Genomic DNA, 20161 nt, shown 5'->3' on the forward strand with positions numbered 1-20161 from the left:
TGCAACTGTTTTGAGTCTTCTTCATTGTTTCATAATAGAATTGCACATAATGTATTGTGCAATAGGGTAAAAACTTGCTTTAAAAACTGATCATTTTCATGACGTTTCAGAGGCGAATCCCAGACATCAATGCAGAGATACACGTTTCTTTCTATGAGAACCTGGGAAACTCATGCTTTGAACTTCGAGGAAATTTCCAGACCTTTAAATTGGCCATTAACTATTGAATTTGATGAATCTCTAAACTCAGTGCAACATCACATGTTGTTATTTGCCAGTTTGCATTAGTGCATTCTCGATATCAATACACTCGGAACAAAATTTAACAAACCTGTTCTATCAACACGTGTTTACCATACACATCGGTCAATCTCATTTTGGCTTAAACATCATTTTTACCTTTTCTATGGCAAAAGAGTAAATTAAGTCGAAAATGTTGCTTATTTCTTACCTTATTTAAAGTGGCACTTTTTAAAAACTACTACGTAATTAATTAGAATTTTTTACACACAAACCTTAATATAGAGTAGAGCGGGTCTGCTGGTAAAAAGGTCTACCACCAATGTCTCAAAATCAACTAAAGTTAGGAAGGCATAATAGAAAGTTGAGGAAAAAGATGTATAACCAGCCATCACCTTGATTATTACGACGTTGCTATCAACGTTTGAAAATCTATAACAAAAGAATTTTCTCTCGTTGTTAGTATTTTTGGTTTTGCGCACTCTTGTTTAGTTTACGAGACCTTAATATAACTTTTAGGTATACGTTATTTAATTGTTTTATAAGATGTTATTTTTAAGTTAGATACATCAGTTTTTTTTATATAACCTCTATAAAAGTTTACATATGGGAGGGATAAAAATGACCAACTGAAACTTCACCCTGGAAAAGGTGTAAGCAATATGAAAATAGTAAATAAAACAGTAAATTAAGTTAAAAAAGCGATTTTGTAAGAAATAAATTGAATAAATAGTTTTTCCACTTTTGGTGATAAATACTTCTGATGAAATACCAAATCAAAGTTATATGCGGTGTAATTTTTGTAAAAAATATGCTCATGAAATTTTATTTTGCATTTGCTAAAAAATCAAGCCATTATTTCGTAAAATTCCTGCTGTTTGAAATACATGTTTTATTAGCACATTTTCTATAAAAATTGCACTGAACACTCCAGTGTCCACTTCTATTTGGAAATTTGTCAGAAGAATTCATTATCAGAGTTGGAAAAAGAAGTAATATAATTTATCTCTGTGAAACTGCCTTTTTAACTTAATTTACTTTTTACATTTTGTTTACACCTTTGTCAGTGTAAACTCTCAGTTGCTCCTTTTCACCATAACTACAAGTTAGCTTTTATAAAGAAAACTGTTGAATCTAACATAAAAATAACAATACATATTATTAAACAATTAAATACCGTATACTTTAAAATCATATACAAGTATCGTTTAGTAGACGTTTCGCTCGTGATAGCGGCATCGTTTGGATTTAGGGCAATGAATGGATACACATCTTGTGTCACCTACTTTAACATAGTAAAGTTGAAAAACTCTATACTTCACTTGTTTGTTGAGATAATGGTGATTGGAGGACCTTTTCACCGGCAGACTTTTAAGCTCCGCTCTGCTATATTTTATAAGCCATTAATGAATTGTTTGAACGTATTTTGAATCTAGAATGCATATAATAAACTAAATAAATTTAGTTGTATTTTGAGTCGTAGAGTAAATTTACCTGCAGAATGTATTCGCATGGTGCCGCGACATGTATGGTAGCTACGGCCGTGATGCGGAGCCGGCTGATTTCGTTGTTCCCTTCGATTCCGTTTATGAATGTGTCCGACTCCGCCGTGTAGCTGTACACGTAGCTCGACCCCGGACTGTAAATGTTAGTCCTCTCATTTTCTGAAAATTTAATTTAAACACTCAGTAATATTATTTTACAAAAAAATCGAGTATCTCTGTAAATATAGGTAGAGCAGCTAGATGCTTGATGTAACAGTTTTTATTTTTAAATTAATATATCTTAAAATCCACTGATTATTTTTTCACAAAATAAAGAGATGGCTGGTTGCAGTAACTATTTCTCTATCGAATCAAGTAAAACTTAAAGCAAATTTCTGGAACTTCTCGTACCGTAATTAAACATTCGAGGCATGAAAATAATCAATAATTGTTTTTAATAATTTCAAATAGATTATTTATTATAAATACATACTGTAAATTTATAAGAGCTTATTAAATCGGACGACGAGCGTATTTTATAATCAACTTATGTGTAAGTTTACAAGAGTTTGAATATTTTTTAAATTTGATTTTTTTGATGATTTTAAGTTTTTTTCATTATTTTGAAGAAAATTTAAATTTCGAAATTTTTTGGAATTATTGGAAAAATATATTTTTTTAAGTTTTTTGAGAATTCGGAAATTTTTGAAAATACTCGATTTTTTTGAAAGTTTCGAAATATTCTCAAATTTTTGTAAGAAATCCATTTTTTTAATTTTAATATTTTTTTTAATTTTTCAAAATTTTGATTTATTTTTAAAATGATGAAAAAATTTAAAAATTTGAATTCGAATAATTTCGAATTTGAGTTTGAATTTGAAGCATCACTAGTTATATATTTTTACATGTGTACAAAATTATATCAATACTCGTAAGTTATTCACCAATTTTAATAAACAAATATTTCAAATCTTTGACTATATGATACTCAAACGCCTTCCAAAGTGATGGCTTGTTATACATATTTTTACCTACTATCAAATATTGTTAGAATTTTTTTCTAACTTGTCTTTGAGATATCGGTGGTGAACCTTTTTATTCGCGGATCTTTAAACCCCTACCCTATATATAAATAAATTGGTGTGTGTAAATCACTTATAGCCGTAAATAATTATAATAAATAAATTCAAAGATTATATTTTATAAAGATTATAAAATGGAAATTTTTTCTTACCTTTGCAATATGCAGCGCATTTGTGAATTTTCTGCGTTGGAACTGAAATAGAAAACAAACAAGTTGACAAAAGTTAAATATTAACGATATATCGATTTTATAATTGAAATGTCGTTTACTGATATAATATTCTTAGTATGTATCAGTTTGCAATAATGCCACAGAGTATCAAATAAAATTTAATAAACAAATAAAATTAAAGTGCGGAATCAACATTTTTAATTTTTCTCAGAATTGAATTGAATATAAAAATAAGTCAAATTAAAAATTTATCCATAATCGCTAAAATGTACATATTATGCTTTACGAAAATATGAACGTATATGTATATGTAAATGTATATTATATATATATATATATATACACCTAAGTCTGTTTTTACACGGAGATTGGTTCCAGAAGAATCCGTGTAAAAAAAAAAACGTGTAAAAAAAGACATTGATCTTATACAAAAATGGGTGATTTGTTCCTAATCTCTAAAACCTATTAAAATTGGTGAAAAACAAGAATTTTTAAGAACAAGAATTAAATTAGTGCTATTCACATTTGCTTTGACCAGTAAAAATTGTTTGTACGCGCTAAAGGGGAATTCACTTAAATCTTTAAGCTAGTGTTCGCAAACTATCGATACTATCGATGGTTTCAGACTTTTTTCTTTCATAAATACTTTTTTGTGATATGAACATACTTCGCAAAAATTTAATTTGACAAAAAAAATTTAGGTACATAAAATTTCAAATCGTGCTAAATGGAATAAATTCGTGTAAAAAAATTAAAAATATTCAATTTTCAAACCGTGTTATATCAAAACCGTGTACAAAAAGACCGTGTAAAAACAGACTTAGGTGTATATATATATATATATATATATATTTCAAAGTAACTAGCAGCCCATTCGTCGAAATAAAAAAGGTATAAAGTATAAAAACTTTTATTTATACGTTTCGACACAAGATGCGTGTCATCATTCAGCAACTACAACAATTTGAAAATTTTATTAACTAATATAAACAACAATAAAAATTAATTATAGCATAGAGAAACATTATACACACCACAGGACAAAAACACTCAACAAAAATTTATTTTAAAAAATTAAACTTAATAACATATTAGAGAAAAAAAAAAAAAAAAAAAAAACAACAATTTGTTTTTTTCTCTAATATGTTATTAAGTTTAATTTTTTAAAATAAATTTTTGTTGAGTGTTTTTGTCCTGTGGTGTGTATAATGTTTCTCTATGCTATAATTAATTTTTATTGTTGTTTATATTAGTTAATAAAATTTTCAAATTGTTGTAGTTGCTGAATGATGACACGCATCTTGTGTCGAAACGTATAAATAAAAGTTTTTATACTTTATACCTTTTTTATTTCGACGAATGGGCTGCTAGTTACTTTGAAATATGTTTCAACGTCGAAAAAACTATCAAGATATATATATATATATATATATATATATATATATAGATATAAAGAATGGGTAGTACTGCCCTAGGGCAGGTCCGTGAGCTGAGTTAAACTCCAACTCGATTATTGCTCGGAAGAAGTAGTGTGAGAGTTTTTCCCATTTCCATTTCACACCGCAGTACCCGAGATGGGCTAAATATATATATATATATATATATATATATACATATATATTGTATGATTCTGAATTCGATGTTGACATATGTATTAACAAAGTCTAATAATCGGGCGTAACATCAATTAAAAACATGAATTTTTTTCAAAAATTTATTTTAAATCCATACGTTTCATTTTAACACACATTTTAAATCCTAGCCTTCATTCAGTGGAAACTAAAAATAAAATTAAAAACTAAAACAATTGAATTGAAGAGAAAAGAAAAAATAAAATAGTAAATAGTACTTACAATTAGTTGATCTTAGTGTTAAATTGGAAAATTTTAATAATCCATGGTATCAGGATATGGTAATGCACTACACTATGTATTATAAACACTAACTTGAAATTACACAATATTTTCACAAAATACTAATTTTAAAAAATCACAAATGGATAGTGTGTTATTCGTAGACTGGTTAAAGATGTAATGGAAAAAGACCTTTTTAAAAAATATTTTTACCAAGATTCTACACATGTGTAGAACGAATTGCGAATCCTTTGCGCAACGCTTTTATTGTTTTGTAAGAAATTTGGAAATGTTATCTAAATAGAAGAGATTTGTGTCGCACAGCGTGTTAAGTTCATTCCGTTTATTTATTGTCTTATTGTTATAAATAGTTAAGAAAGATCACTCTATAATTCTTCGTTTAAATAAATTTTATTCGAATTGTAGTACAGTCGGTTAGAAAAGTCCATATTGTGTTTTAAGGTATAAATATGGTCTGCAAGTACAGTTTTGAATTGTTTTGGGTTTTTTGAATTGTTTTTATGTTGTTGTAACCGTTTATTCAAGTTCTGGCTAGTTTCACCTATGTAAATTAAATTAGAATCTAAACAATTTATTTGATAGACGAGATTTCTGAGTCGTTCGATATTAAAAGGGGTTTTTGTTTTGGTAAAAATAGTGCTAGTAGTTGTACTAAAATTGGTTACCAGTCGGAGTCCAGATTTATAAAAAAGTTTTTTTCCAAGGAACATACAATTCTTTAATGTATGGCAAACATATTACACCAGAATGAGTTTCTGAGTCAGGTAAATTGTTATGTACTGTGGAATTGTCCATTTTATTCAAAAGGTACGTTCGTCTGTTACTAGTTACGGAATTTATAAGTTTTAGGGGATAGGAGTTATCTGTTAGAATTTTTGTAATTAAATTGATGTTATTGTCCCAAAATGTTTTGTCCGATAGAAGTATTGCGTGGTCAGTTAGATTTATTATAGTACCTATTTTCATTTTGAGTGGATGATAAGAAAAGTAATTAAGGTAACGTCCAGAGTTAGTTGGTTTTTGGTACCAATTTGTTATTAGTTTGTTTTCCGTAGTACGTATAAGTTTTATGTCTAAGAAACTTATCGAGTTCATTGTCTCCAATTCTACTGTAAATTTTAATTTTTTATTGACGTTATTAAATTAATCAATTATCATAGTGACATCATCACTAGGGATACAAGTGATAATGTCATCTACATAACGGTAATGAAAAATATGTTTATTGTAATTTTTAAAAATTATATTTTCAAGAAGTTGTAAAGATATTTCTGCTAGAGATGGACTTGCTGGGGACCCCATTGGCGCCCCAAAAATTTGATAATAGAAAGAGCCATTGAATTCAAAATAAGTGTTAGAGACAATGAACTTGACAGTTTCCCTGAACCAGTGCAAAGATAAAGAAGTCAACGAGGAAATTTCATCCCATCGGATTGTTATAGCATCTAAAATATGGTCTAGGGCAGCGATGTCCAACCTAAATCACTCATTGGGCCAAAATTTAGGAATATACAAAGCACTGGGCCGCAACAAATCTGGAAAAACTAGTGGTGCATGGCATCGCGCCTTGTGGCAATTTGATGGAACTTCTCGTACCGTAATTCCAAACTTTTAAAAGCTTTAATATTTCTGAAAACTTTGATAAAATTAGATTTTTGAGAATCTTGAAATTGAAATTGAAAAAAGTGGACTTTTTTGAAAAAAAATGTTTTTTTTTTGTTTTTTAAAACTGTTTGAAAATTCTTTTTTTTTTTCAAAATAATCGTAATATGAACATTTTTTCCAAGATAACTCCCCACGATTACAATCATATGGACTTATAGACTGGTGAATGACTCGTGAACTAGTGTTGCCCACTTGTCCATAGAGCCGCTAGGCTCCCGTTGTCCGTTGCGTTGACAATTATTTGTCGTTATCTGTCAAGCGCTATCCATAGAGTATCATATCGCCATCTATTCATTTGATTAATGACCATTGCTTTCGGTTGAAGCTGACTTAGTGCTCAGACTTTTATATTAGCCTTTACAAAAATTATTTTATTTATTTAAATTGAAAATAATAATTTGTGCGATTGTTGTTTGTCATGGGGCCACACAAAAATCGCCATCGGGCCGCATGCTGCCCGCGGGCCGCATGTTGGACATGGCCGGTCTAGGGGTACATTAGTGAAAAGTGAGACTACATCTAAGCTAATTAGTTTGTATATAATTTATCTTGTGTTTTAAGTCAGTAACGAGTTCATAAGAATTTTTTATGTAGTGTGGTGATTGTTTTGTTATTGTAGTTATGTATTTCGAGAGTTTATATTGAGGGGTATTAATGTCTGAAACTATTGGTCTAAAAGGTAAATTATTTTTGTGGATTTTGGGAAGGCCATAAAGTCTGGAGAAATATGGGTGTAAATTTTTCAAGTCAGAAGTTATCTCTTTGGTCAGTTGTTTGTTTGCTGTAAGTTTGTCTAAATATTTATGGCACGTACGGTTTATGTAGTCAGTTGGATCGTTATTGGTAATTTTGTAAGTATTAGTGTCAAGTAATAATTCAGATATTTTATTTATATAGTCTTGCTTGTCTATGATAACGGTGATATTGCCTTTATCCGCTTTAGTGACCACTATATTCGGATGATTTTTGAGAAATATTTTGCAAGCTTGAAGGTCTCTAAGAATATTATCATAAGTTGTATTTTTGGTATCAAAGGAATTAATATGTGAGATGAATTTTTTACAAAAAAGATTTCTAGTGTGAATTTTAGTTTTCGGATCTTTAATTTGTTGCAAACCATATTCTAAATTACTGAGCAATTTAACAAAGTTAAAATTACGGCAAGTAGCAGGAACTGAAAAATTAGGTCCTAAAGCAAACATGTACAATAGTCTGTCTGGTATGTCGATAGAAGAATAATTTTTTAACCACTTATCAATAATATTTTTATCTAAAATTATTTTGTTACTTTCTAATTTATTTTGTAAAAGCTTACTAAATTTGTTAGTATACGAAAGCTTCAAATTATTGAACTGTTTGTTGTTTCTAATTGTTTCGAAATATAAACTGTTTTCAAAGACATCGATTTCCACTGTGCGACACAGCCAATTTGTGATTTTTTCAATCGTATTTCTAAAATTACAAATATTTTTGATACATCTGTTAATTGTGAGTGTAATGTATTTTAAACTAACTTTTTGTAAACTATTGTATTGGGTATTATTACTAATGAATTTGAATTTTTTAATGTCTATTTCGTAAAACTTAGGAACATTTTTTTCTTCGCGACATCTTAATAAAAACACTTGTTTGTTGAAATTTATGAAAAGTTTAGAATTGAGCTTAGATATTTTTTTAAATTGTGAAAAAATGTAGAACCCGTAATTGCGCCTAATAAATTCAAAAAATGACATGTTGTGATCTTCAAAATGATTTTGCTTTCCTTGTAATCTCCAATTATTGTGCTGTAGATTGACCATTTTCCTATTATAATGACGTAGTGGTTTCATGGATAATGATTGTGTAGTTGAATTTTTAGTATTGTATTTTGTAAAATATATTTATATAATAATATATATATATATATATATATATATATATATATATATATATATATATATTTGAATAGTCTTGAATTTGATGTTGATATATATGTTTAATTTGAGTTTAAATTCGGGCGTAATAAGAGTTTTTTTAAAAGTTTATTTATTTAAAATCCATACGTTTCGGCTAGCATCTTAGCCATCATTCAGTGGTAATCAAATTAAAATTTTGTATCCTAATATAGCATATGAAACCATTATTAATCCATGGTATTAGTATGTGCACATTGATAAGATATATATTTTTTAACATCACATATGGCAAAACACACTAATAATCATGATAACTTAACAAGTTGTTGAAACTATGTATTTGCTCTTCGGAGTTTAAGATAGAAATGTATAAATAATATATATGTATATATATAATATATAATATATATATATATATATATATATATATATATATATATTAGGGCAGGTCAATTTAAAAGTTGCTTATAATCGGTCGATTTAAAAGGCACATATAATTTTCGGATACTAGAGATCAAAATAAGATACTTTGCTGAAGAAACTATACCTCTAAAATGAATTCTGATGTCCCGTGCATTGACCCAAAGATGGGAATTGAATTTTGAAAAATTCCGTTTTAATCCATTTAGAGACATCCACACAAAACACTTTTTTACAAAAAAAAAATATTAAATTTCTTCTTTGTTTCAACTTTTCCAATGCATTTTGTCTCTGCGCTTCTATGCTAGCTAGAGGCTGTTACGGCGACGATATTAGAAAGCCGTGCAAAATTTTCCAGGCTTGAAAAAAGACTTCAAACAATGGTTTATGAGTTCTATATAGTTTTTTTTACATGTTTTATGATTAAATAAATTTTATAATAAAAATAAATCGCAGATTTTTGTCATGTTGAAGTACACAAAATGATGCGACTTTTGTATGGGTGACCTCTATAGGGAGGTCCCAGGGGGTGAACCATGGAAGGCCGAACCATTTATTACACATTGATGATGAGACAAACCTAGTCTCGAAACGTTTGTAAAATTATTATTTAATAAATTGGTGCAAAAAAAGAGTGTTGTTTGTTCATATTTCTAAATTAATATCTATCATCCACTCAGAATACATTTGATATATATATATATATATATATATATATATATATATATATATATATGAATTTATGAATATTCAATTACGTATAAAAAATAAAAAAATACTTCACTTTTACATATTTTAAATTCAAAAATATTTAATTAATTATATATAATGATTATAATTATTAATTTGCAATGACACGTTATATCAGAAAACGTAAATAACGGAAGTCGTCTTTTTCTAAACTTTGAGGGTTATCAATCAAAAACGATAAATAATTTAAATCAATTCATATTTAAACTATATAAGGACGCATATATTGATTATGGTATCAGAGCCACACAACAAAACAAATATTATATGCGCAGCACATTATAACTGAGTTATCGGAATTTGATAAAATAAATTTGTAGAATTTTTTAACAGAATTATACAAAGTATCATTTTATTTGTGCATAAAAATAGCTGGCAGTAGCCATTGAACTATTGGTTTACTATTGGTTTTTGGGTTCAATACCTATCTCGGCCAGCATAATATCAAGTAGTAGCGATATCAGACTTTTATTTGAATTTATAGATCTGAAATATGATATCAAATGAAAATAGCATTTAGGCACAATTGCTCAATAAACAATTGTGTAAAAATAATACTAATTAATTATTAATACCTACCCCAACTAATATGGACAAATAGTGGGTTGCCTTCTCATAGTCATCTTAAATTAACAAAACAATTACCGAATGTAAGTCCTCATAAAATATTAAACAGATTGTAATTCAAATAAAAATATACAATTTGAGTATAAAAACTTCAACATGCCCGTAACTTCACAAGATTTTGTATGAATTCGTATTGCAGTCGATAAATCAGGTCAACAATTAAATTCCGATGAAGACAAGGAGTACCAAGAAATTTTGTTGATGAACCTCAAGAACCTACCTTACTGAATGCAACATGAAAGTGCTAGAGCACTAGAATCAAATCGAAAGATATTTCACTTAATAAATATAAAATGGCTATGTGACATCATTAAGGGGTCAATTCTGCGGTAACATAGCTTGGTTATGGCAACGCTATCTTATCCTTGTTTCTCGATGCAAGAACTGTGTGAATGTCTATCTACTTGCTGTTCGAATTTAAAAGTATTAGAAATAAATAAAGATAACATAAATATCAATCATAATAAATTATAAATATATTTTAAATTCTTATTGGATGCCATAATTAAAAGAAGAGCAAACTGGAATGAACCTGAAATGAGAAAAGGGTTTCTTTTGGTATCGAATAAAAGCAGTCAAAGTCAAAGCAAATAATAAAAAAATCTTACACATTGTGGACATTGTACGAACCAAAAATAATAATTTAAATATTACTAAAAGAATTATAAAGTTGGTAGGTACTTCTAGTATGACAAATTTGAGAAAAAGTACTCTATGCATTATAGAATTTTGTGTAATTGGTAACAAAAATTTATGATTTTGAAATTCGAAATTTAGATATTTGATACAGTAATCGCAAAAATATCAAAAATATTCTTTTGCATATATTTAGGTTTCAAAGGTTTCTGAACATTTTGGCATACTTTAAAATAAATTCAAGTATTTGTGTATATGCATGTGTGTAAGAGCGTACTGTACTGATACAAGTTTTCAATTTGAATAATTGAAAAATAGTAAGTACAAATTTTCGATTCAAAAAACATTCGCTTTATACTGACGGCAAAACGCACTGATTATTATTTGCAAAAGGCAGGTCTAAATGTTTAAAAGGTACGGTGCAAAGTGCACAAAAAGTAGATATTCAATTTTAGAGAGAAGGATTCAAAAAACATTTTGCTTGTGTTGACGGTGCAAAGAAATGATTGGTTTTTGGAGATAGCAAGCCCAGAGGTTGCAAAATTTTGAGAAAAATTCAATTTCAGAACAAGTTTTAGATGAAAATTTCAAAAATATATTGTTTCTTTGCAAAATCTTTAACTTTGAATGTGTTCATAAAGCAATAAAAAATTATCATAAAAAACTGATAAAATAATTATTAATAAAAAATAAATTATATAAAAAGAATCAAAGAATCATCGCTATTAAAACGATGTGAATACCAGTAAAATTATATCAAAATTTACCATAAACATATCTTATATTATTTTATATTCTTATCATTTTATTTAAACTTCTAATTAATAACAAAATTCTCGTGAGAATCCAAATAAACTAATCTTAAATGAAATAATCTATTTGTATTCCGATAATTCCTAATCGATAAACTTTTCTTTTGAAATCTTGTGTTTATTTTTCCTACAATAATCTTTGTATCAACTAAAAATTGATTTGAAAGTGTCATTAACACATGATAATATAATTTCTAGAGAAACCTTATTTATTATCATTATTGACTGCAACACGACGAAGCCGTAATAGAAAACAAGAATAGAGAAACTTATTTTTTCAATTATAAACTTAACAAACAAGTCAAGCGTTTTTTATTTATATTAATTATTTATTATTCATAACTACAACTAGTGGGGCGCATGGCATCGTGCCTTAAGGCAAATTGCTGGAACTACCCGTACCAAAATTTTTTTTTTTTTTAAAGATTAACATTGTTGAAAAAATTTACTTCGAACAAATTAGATTTTTGAGAAACTATAAATTTGACAAGAAATTACTTTTTTTTGAAAAAAAAATTTAAAAAAAAATGTTTTTTTTTTCAAAGCGGTCGTACTGCTTTAACTGCATAGAGACGAAATGTCCAAGCGCGTTAGCGCCGCGTCGCCGACTAACGGATAAACATTTGTACGGAATCCAAAGGCATGTAAACAAAATTCATACTTATTATTAAAATCTCTGTGAAATATCTGATAATTTGGTGTGCATATGTCTAATGATCATTTTTGACTGCCAAATGGCATTTTTTTTTTACTTTTTTTACTAGATCTCCGAAACCGCTAGACCTGCCTTCATGAAAATTTGAACAATTCTTTATCTTGTCAATACAAGTAAAATGTTTTTTGAATTATTAAAATCGGATGCTCCGTTCTCTTAAAAACCGAGTTACCATTTTTGACACTTATCTTTGAAATGGCTAGACCTGCCTTCGCCAAAAACTAATCAGCACGTCTCCTTATCAATACAAATCGAATGTTTTTTTAATTATTCAAATCGCTTCATCCGTGATCCCAAAATCGTCGACGAAAATTTGTATCCGCACACTCATACATACACGCATACACACACACACATACATCCATTTTTTCTAAGGTATGCCAAAATATTCAGAAACTTCTGAAACGTAAAGATATATAAAAATCTTCATTTTCGATTTTTTTGCGATTACTATAACTTGCCCTACGGGATGTTAATAAGGTATGCGGCATATATATTGTTAATATTTTCAAAACTTAGAAGCCCTAAGAGCTGTTGTGATGATACTTCTTTTTTTAGAACTCAACGGTTGAACTTCTCAATGTATTTTTTTTATTATTTATTTTTATATTATAGATATGTTTTTTATTTTGATGAGGTAGTGCCGAGAAGGGCTATTTTCACTTGTAGCGATCTATATTTTCAAGTAAAAACCGATATCAATCATTAACTAATGTAATATTTTTTATCGTAAATATTAACCATACAGCTATTTATAATAGCAAATATCAATGTGGTATAGCACGTTGAATATGTACACCAAAACTAAAGTAAAAATATATTAGCATACGTTTAAATAATACTTTAAACTTATAATAATATTAATATAATTTAATGAGCTTCAAGCAACTTATACAAAGCAGATAGGGACTCGTTTGAACAGTTTTTGTTAAATGAATATATTTTGAAATTCACTTAATATATTACGGTAGTTACTATCCATCTTTATTTCTACGAATAAGTTGGTTGGTTGGAATAAGTACGGATAGTTGCTGTAACTTTCCCTCTACCGAATCAAGTAAAAATATATTCACAAATGTGATGATTATTTCACAATTAATCAATTTCATGAAAATGCGAGGTGTTACAACTTACCCCCTTGTTTGGGGCTAGTTGTAATATCTACAAGTAGTAACAACAAAAAACACAATAATGCTTATGATAAATCATTCCCTACTTATTTTAATTATTTATATCCTGATACCATGGATTATTAAAATCTTCCAATTTAACACTAAGATTAACTAATTGTAAGTATCATTTACTCTTTTTATTTTTTCTTTTCACTCCGATTCAATTGTTTTAGTTTGAATTTTATTTTTAATTTTCACTGAATGAAGGCTAGGATTATAGCCGACACGTATGGATTTAAAATAAATTTTTGAAAGAAATTCATGTTTTTTATTGATGTTATGCCAGATTACTAGACTTTGTTAAATATATATATATATATATATATATATATATAAATATAAATAATTTAAATGATTACATCTACTATATTTAATAATATTAATAAGTAATTATTATTTATAATAATTATTTGCAAAATATTAAATACGAAACCATACAATTTACTGTAAAAAATCAAATTTAATAATGCCAGTTCCAACATATTATTTATACTGACAAATAAAAGACATAGAATTATTTTATTTACTGATTAAATTGATCCTGGTGTTTAACTTATGTTAGAGATGATCTACTAGTCTAAATATACGTAAAAAAACTTTATAGCGGTAAATCTGAAAATTAATTATTTAAATCCCATATTTTAAGAAAGAATATTACCAAAATCAATTTTCATGACAAAATACGGGAACGACACGTGGAATAAAAATCCCAGGCTATCTAGCATCGTTTTATTTTCTGATTGATAATAATTTGATGTCTCATTCAAACTCAAATGGTAAACATGACAATTTCTACAGAAAATTCATTAAAGATGCAATTTCAGCTTCAACGTAATATCGTCACAAGGACAAATCTTTAAAAAAAGCATCAAAGAGATGTTGACTTGACAGATTTGAATGAAACTAGAAAAACTTCTTTATCAGAAAGGATTATTTAATATAAATGGAAAATTGAATTGAAAGAACTTTGTGACTATTGGTAATATAATGAATTTAATTGTAAATTAATCTAAATAATTATTGATTATAATATAATATGATATAAATATTAGTCATTTTGGTCGATTAGTGGTAAGAGCTTTGTAGCAAAACGCTTTTTAATAAAAGCTATGTAGTTAAGATATTTCATCAAAACAGTTTGTAGAAATCTTGAGTTTTGATTGCAGTTAAAAAAAATAATTCGAGCATCTGATTGTACTTTTTTAATTTATATTTGAAAATATTAATTAATATGATAATTCAAAGAAGCATTTGTATTCGACTAGATTTTTATTCAAAAAGAACTCGTTAAAATTCTAGCATTGTTATTTAATTCATTAAATAAATACAAACATTTCGACTTTTTTATTATTTAATTTTAATATAATTTTATTATTGTTTAAAACAATTAAATTAATAATATTATTAATGAAATTTGTACTGTTAATAATATTATTTATTACTAAGAATAATTTCAAAGTCAATATAATATAAAAATTAATTATTATATCAAATTAAAAATAATAATACCCCGAATAACATGTGAGACAAATGATTTAATCAGAAGTAAATTTCAAAATATAATAAAATACCGACAAACGTATACTTGAGCGTATATATACTTATATATATACTTATATATATATATATATATATATATATATATATATACAGGGCCGGTTAATATAGAATATTAATATTTGGGTTTTGAAACATTTCACTTATTTCATTAGACGCATTTTTATTTTTAAACATAACATTTGTTGTTCATGTTAGATTTTTTAAATTTTATTTTAATTTTTTTTTTCATTATTTATTTTAATATCCAAAATTGCATCAGTAACTTATTAATATTGTAAAGCCAAATTGTATTCATGTTTACTTTCCCATCTGATTCAGAATATCAGATTGTTGTTTTAAAGTTAAATTTTTATCGTATTTTAAAAGATGCAAAGAAATTACATATTTCCTGAACTATATCGAAAACAAAACACTATTATATTTGTATCTGTATAATTTCTGCTTAGTTAATAATTAAATTTAGTATGGACACCACTAGGTATAAAAAAGCTTACAAGTTTTGTTTCTAAGTACATTTAGCTTCCATTTTTCATATTTGCTCCATTTCCCTAAACCTAACCACGCATGTCTTCAAAGTTCAAAGTTAATCAGATGCGAAACATTTTCATCAAATACAAAAGTTACAATTAAGTTTCTCGGTCTTATAGTCATATTCTATGCACTGACTTCCCATTTTCCATTTTTCTCTATTATAATTTGTAACTATTTTTTTTAACAAGTTCCGTTCAAACTAAATCACCTCGCAATTTTTCATCAATAATGCCCAATAATTTAAACTTTCATAGGTTTGCGCTTACGGTATTGAACACTAGATAATTTCTTTTTCAATTCCACATTAACTACGATTGAAGAAAAATTTAATGAGTTCATTAAATAATAAGCAGAACAATAATTTACTAATTTGCATGAGTAATTAATTGTTTCTACAGATATCACATTGCAAACTGAATATGCTTCCTGTTTCTACATATTCATAGTTAAGTTAGATTGTTTATTATAATCTGTTAATATTCTAGATTTTATATTAAAAAAATACGAATGATATATTATAAATTTCATTTCCGAATCTCGTTTTGGCGCCCCCTAAGGCGTGCGCCGCATTTTTTGCATGCATCGCATGCAAGGCAGGACCGGCCCTGTATATATATATATATATTGAAAAAACTATATGTATATAATATATATTAGGGCACGTCGATTTAAAAGTCGCTTAGGCACATATGATTTTCGGATACTAGGGATCAAAATAAGATACTTTGCTGAAGAAACCATACCTCTAAAATGAATTCTGATACCCCGTGTGAAAAATCATAGTTTTTGGTATTTTACTAAGTTAGCAAAAATGTTTTTTTAAGCCAATTATTTTGGATATTAATTCACAAAAATCCTTATCACAAAAAAATTATAAAAATTTTTTGTTTAAATTTTTCCAATGCATTTTGTCTCTGCGTTCCTATGCTAGCTGGAGGCTGTTATGGCGCCGACATTGGAGCCGTGCGAAATTTTCCAGACTTGAAACCGAAAAGACTTCAAGCAATAATGTATAAGTTTTACATAGTTTTATTTCAATATGTTATAAAATAAATTTTATAATAAAAAAATCGCTGATTTTTGTCTTGTTGAAGTACCAAAAATGATACAATTTTTGTATGGGAGACCTCTATCCTAGGGGGTAAACAATGGGCATGGGTAGTTTGACCTTCCTAAGTTAGTAGGGGTCAGTCATATATTTGGACACTATTAAGGTACTCTAAATGAACCAAAATAGGACTTTTCAAAATTTTACCCAATCACGGGGTCAATGCACGGGACATCATAATTCATTTTAAAGTTATGTGCCTATGCGACTTTTTTTACCCATACAAATCGACCCGCTCTAATAGGTCATAAACTCTGTCTAACTAGACTCAGGAAGGTATGATACAAGGGTTTCCCGTTGCCATTTCGCACTGCATTACAAAATCAAAATAACATTTTTAATCTATATTTTCGAGAAAACTTCGAGAAAGCGAACCAATTACTTATTGCTAAAAGACTGAACTCGATTATATATATATATATATATATATATATATATATATACGAATAATAAGTCTATCTTATTTCTCTGTTTTATCATACCAGTGACTACTGAAGAAAAATGTATCACAACTCCAAAAAGTGCGACAATCCAGCATTTTACTTCAACGCGCATTATGGCGCCACCAGTTAAATCTTCAAAACAGACATATATAAATCGATTCTAATGAAAGTCAATGAAAAAAGAACACAGAAATTAAAAGAAAAAATCATCCAAAACAGCACAACACTCAGTCACTTGGTTCAACTTTCAAATATAAATTATTCACTGGAATAATAAACCGTTTATAGCTAGAATGTGTCATCGGTTAGAAAGCGAATTTTAAACTGCACTGACTTTCTGTCCATTGGCCAGTTCCTTCGTAATCTTCATCTCAACCCAGAGATCGTGGCCTTTACCCGGACCATGGTTCAAACGAGATTATGAGAATAAAATATTGTTTATTTGTTTATACACACTTAATATATAATTACAGAGCCGAATTCTATTGGGGTTTGATACTATAGAAAAAGAAAAAGTAATTTACATCTATTTTTTCCACTCCTTCAAATACGATTGGTTTGCTTCAATTTCTTATTGAAGCCATCTTCAATTAATTTATTGCTTACCCTACGACACATTCGTAATTAAGTAATTCGTAATTCGTAATGCCAAAGTACAAATGTAAACTTTATAATATTTCAGTTTTGAATGTTTTTTTGGATATTTCAGTTACCATGTTTCACAATATTTACTAATTGACAAGTAACTAGTGGTGCTTTATATCGTGCCTTAAGGCAAATTGTTGCAACTTTCCGTACCAAAAATTAAAGATTCATTTTCTTCAGAATTTAAAAAAATTAGTTTTTCAAATTAAAAAAAATGACCTTTTCGAAAAAAAATGTTTTTTTATACTTTGAAATATTTTGGAAATTTTGAACGTTTTTCGAAATATCGAAGCGCGTGGGCGCCGCGTCGCAGTATAACGGATAAACATTGGTACGGAACCCATAAAAAAGTAAACAAAATTTGTTGTTATTATTAAAATATCTATAAAATATGTGTTAATTTAATGTGCATGAGTCTAATGATCATTTTTGTTCGCCAAACGATTTTTTTTTACTTTTTTTATTAGATCTCCGAAACCGCTAGGCCTGCCTTTTATCAGTTCTTCATTTCGTCAATACAAATAAAATCTTTTTTAAATCATTCAGATCGGACGATCGGTCCTCTCAAAAATTTAATTACCATTTTTGGCACTTTTTACCCCATATCTTCTACTGATTTTGACACATCGCTGGTGGACCTTTGTAACCCCGGAAAATGTTATTCGACAAAATGTTCCTTCGATCGATACCAAATTTAGGTTCTGAATTTAAATAACATAAATAAAAAATAATATAACCTAGGAAATGTTTTATAAATACCAATTATATAATTATACAAATGAAATCTTTCAGAGCACCATATTTAAGAAAAATATGATTTACAAAAAAGAGTGCTACAATGCCAAAAAATGCATTTTCAATTAACATTTCAACTAGCTGTAAGTGGAATTCTGTCTTAAGGCAATTAGCGCATCGAGCCTTAAGGCAAATTGCTGGAACTTCCCGTACCAAAAATTTTTTTTTTTTTTAAAACGATTAACATTTTTGAAAAAAAATTACTTTGAAAAAATAAGATTTTTGAGAAACTATAAATTGGACAAAAAATTAGTTTTTTTTTGAAAAAAAAAATTTTTTTTTTAATTTTTTTTTTAAAAATTTTTTTTTTTTGAAAAAATTTTTTTTTTTTATTTTGACATATTGTGGAAGATCTGAACTTTTTTTCAAAGCAATCGTACTGCTTTAACTACATAGGGACAAAATATAAAGCGCGTAAGCGCCGCGTCGCTGTCTAACGCATAAACATTGGTACGGAACCGATAGGAATGTGAATAAAATGTATACTTATTGTTAAAATCTCTATAAAATGTCTGATAATTTGATGTGCATATGTCTAATGATCATTTTTGACCGCCAAATGGCTCATTTTTTTACTTTTTTCTCTATATCTCCGAAACCGCTGGACCTACTTTCATGAAAGTTGTATCGATTCTTCATCTTGTCAATACAAATAAAATGTTTTTTGAATTATTAAAATCGGACGCTCCGTTCTCTTAAAAACTGAGTTACCGTTTTCGGAACTTTTTGCCCCGTATCTTCGAAACGGCTTGACCTGCCTTTGCCAAAAACTAATCAGCACGTCTCCTTATCAATACGGATCGAATGTTTTTTAAAATATTCAAATCGGTTGATCCGTGTTCCCGAAATCGTCGACGAAAATTTGTATCCGCACATACATACACACACATACATACATACATACACACACACATACACACACACACACACACACACACATACATCCATTTTTTCTAAGGTATGCCAAAATGTTCAGAAACCTCTCAAACGTAAAGATATATAAAAATTTTCATTTTCGATTTTTTTGCGATTACTATAACTTGCCCTACGGGAAGTTAAAAAAGTTGATATTCTGAGCTTCTAGTAACACTTGCGGCCCGTTTACTAACGTTTTTGTATTTAAATAAAACTACAAACAAAACTACTTACTACAGTTTAATCATAATTAAATATTATTCACGTAAAACATCCTATTAAACGTAATTGAACATCGTCTGTCAAAAACGTTTGATATTTCACGTATTAGCCACCGTCCATTGTTTTATTTAAATTACGCTTCTACAAAAATTTTCAAATTAAAAATGTAAAGTTTCTACGCGATTTTGAAATAACATCTCACCTTTCCGACCATCTCTGGATTGGCACGAATTTTTCAAGACTAAGACTGGCCAAATCGGTTTAGCCGTTTTCGAGTTTTACCGAATCATTTGATCGAGAGCTCCATTTTTATATATAAGATATAATAACTATTAAATGTATGTCCTAAATTGCAGATTGTTTAATTTTATAAAAGTACAAACAAGAATCAGATGAG

The 20161-nt window shown here is 28.0% G+C and overlaps 1 protein-coding gene across 1 annotated transcript; it reads right to left on the bottom strand.

The window, feature by feature from the left end:
• Positions 1-1633: 1633 nt before the first annotated feature.
• Positions 1634-17418, bottom strand: LOC113375611. The gene is made up of 4 exons (XM_026615542.1): positions 17227-17418; positions 2959-3000; positions 1735-1904; positions 1634-1672 (listed from the first exon to the last, which is right to left on the bottom strand). Exons 1-4 carry the CDS (start codon positions 17297-17299, stop codon positions 1634-1636), a joined length of 324 nt encoding a protein of 107 aa, XP_026471327.1. The 5' UTR covers positions 17300-17418.
• Between the last annotated feature and the right edge of the window lie 2743 nt (positions 17419-20161).

The sequence above is a fragment of the Ctenocephalides felis genome, unplaced genomic scaffold, assembly GCF_003426905.1.
Source record: "Ctenocephalides felis isolate EL2017-DRISC unplaced genomic scaffold, ASM342690v1 CF-g0.4_SCAFFOLD_01886, whole genome shotgun sequence".
Classification (NCBI taxonomy): domain Eukaryota; kingdom Metazoa; phylum Arthropoda; class Insecta; order Siphonaptera; family Pulicidae; genus Ctenocephalides; species Ctenocephalides felis.

Excerpts from the sequence above, each read along its gene's own strand:
- LOC113375611 (XM_026615542.1), bottom strand. The coding sequence starts at position 17,299 with ATGCGCGTTGAAGTAAAATGCTGGATTGTCGCACTTTTTGGAGTTGTG. Across the intron at positions 3,001-17,226 it reads TTTTTCTTCAGTAGTCACTG|TTCCAACGCAGAAAATTCAC; the intron begins GTATGATAAAAC and ends TTTCTATTTCAG. Across the intron at positions 1,905-2,958 it reads ATGCGCTGCATATTGCAAAG|AAAATGAGAGGACTAACATT; the intron begins GTAAGAAAAAAT and ends TTAAATTTTCAG.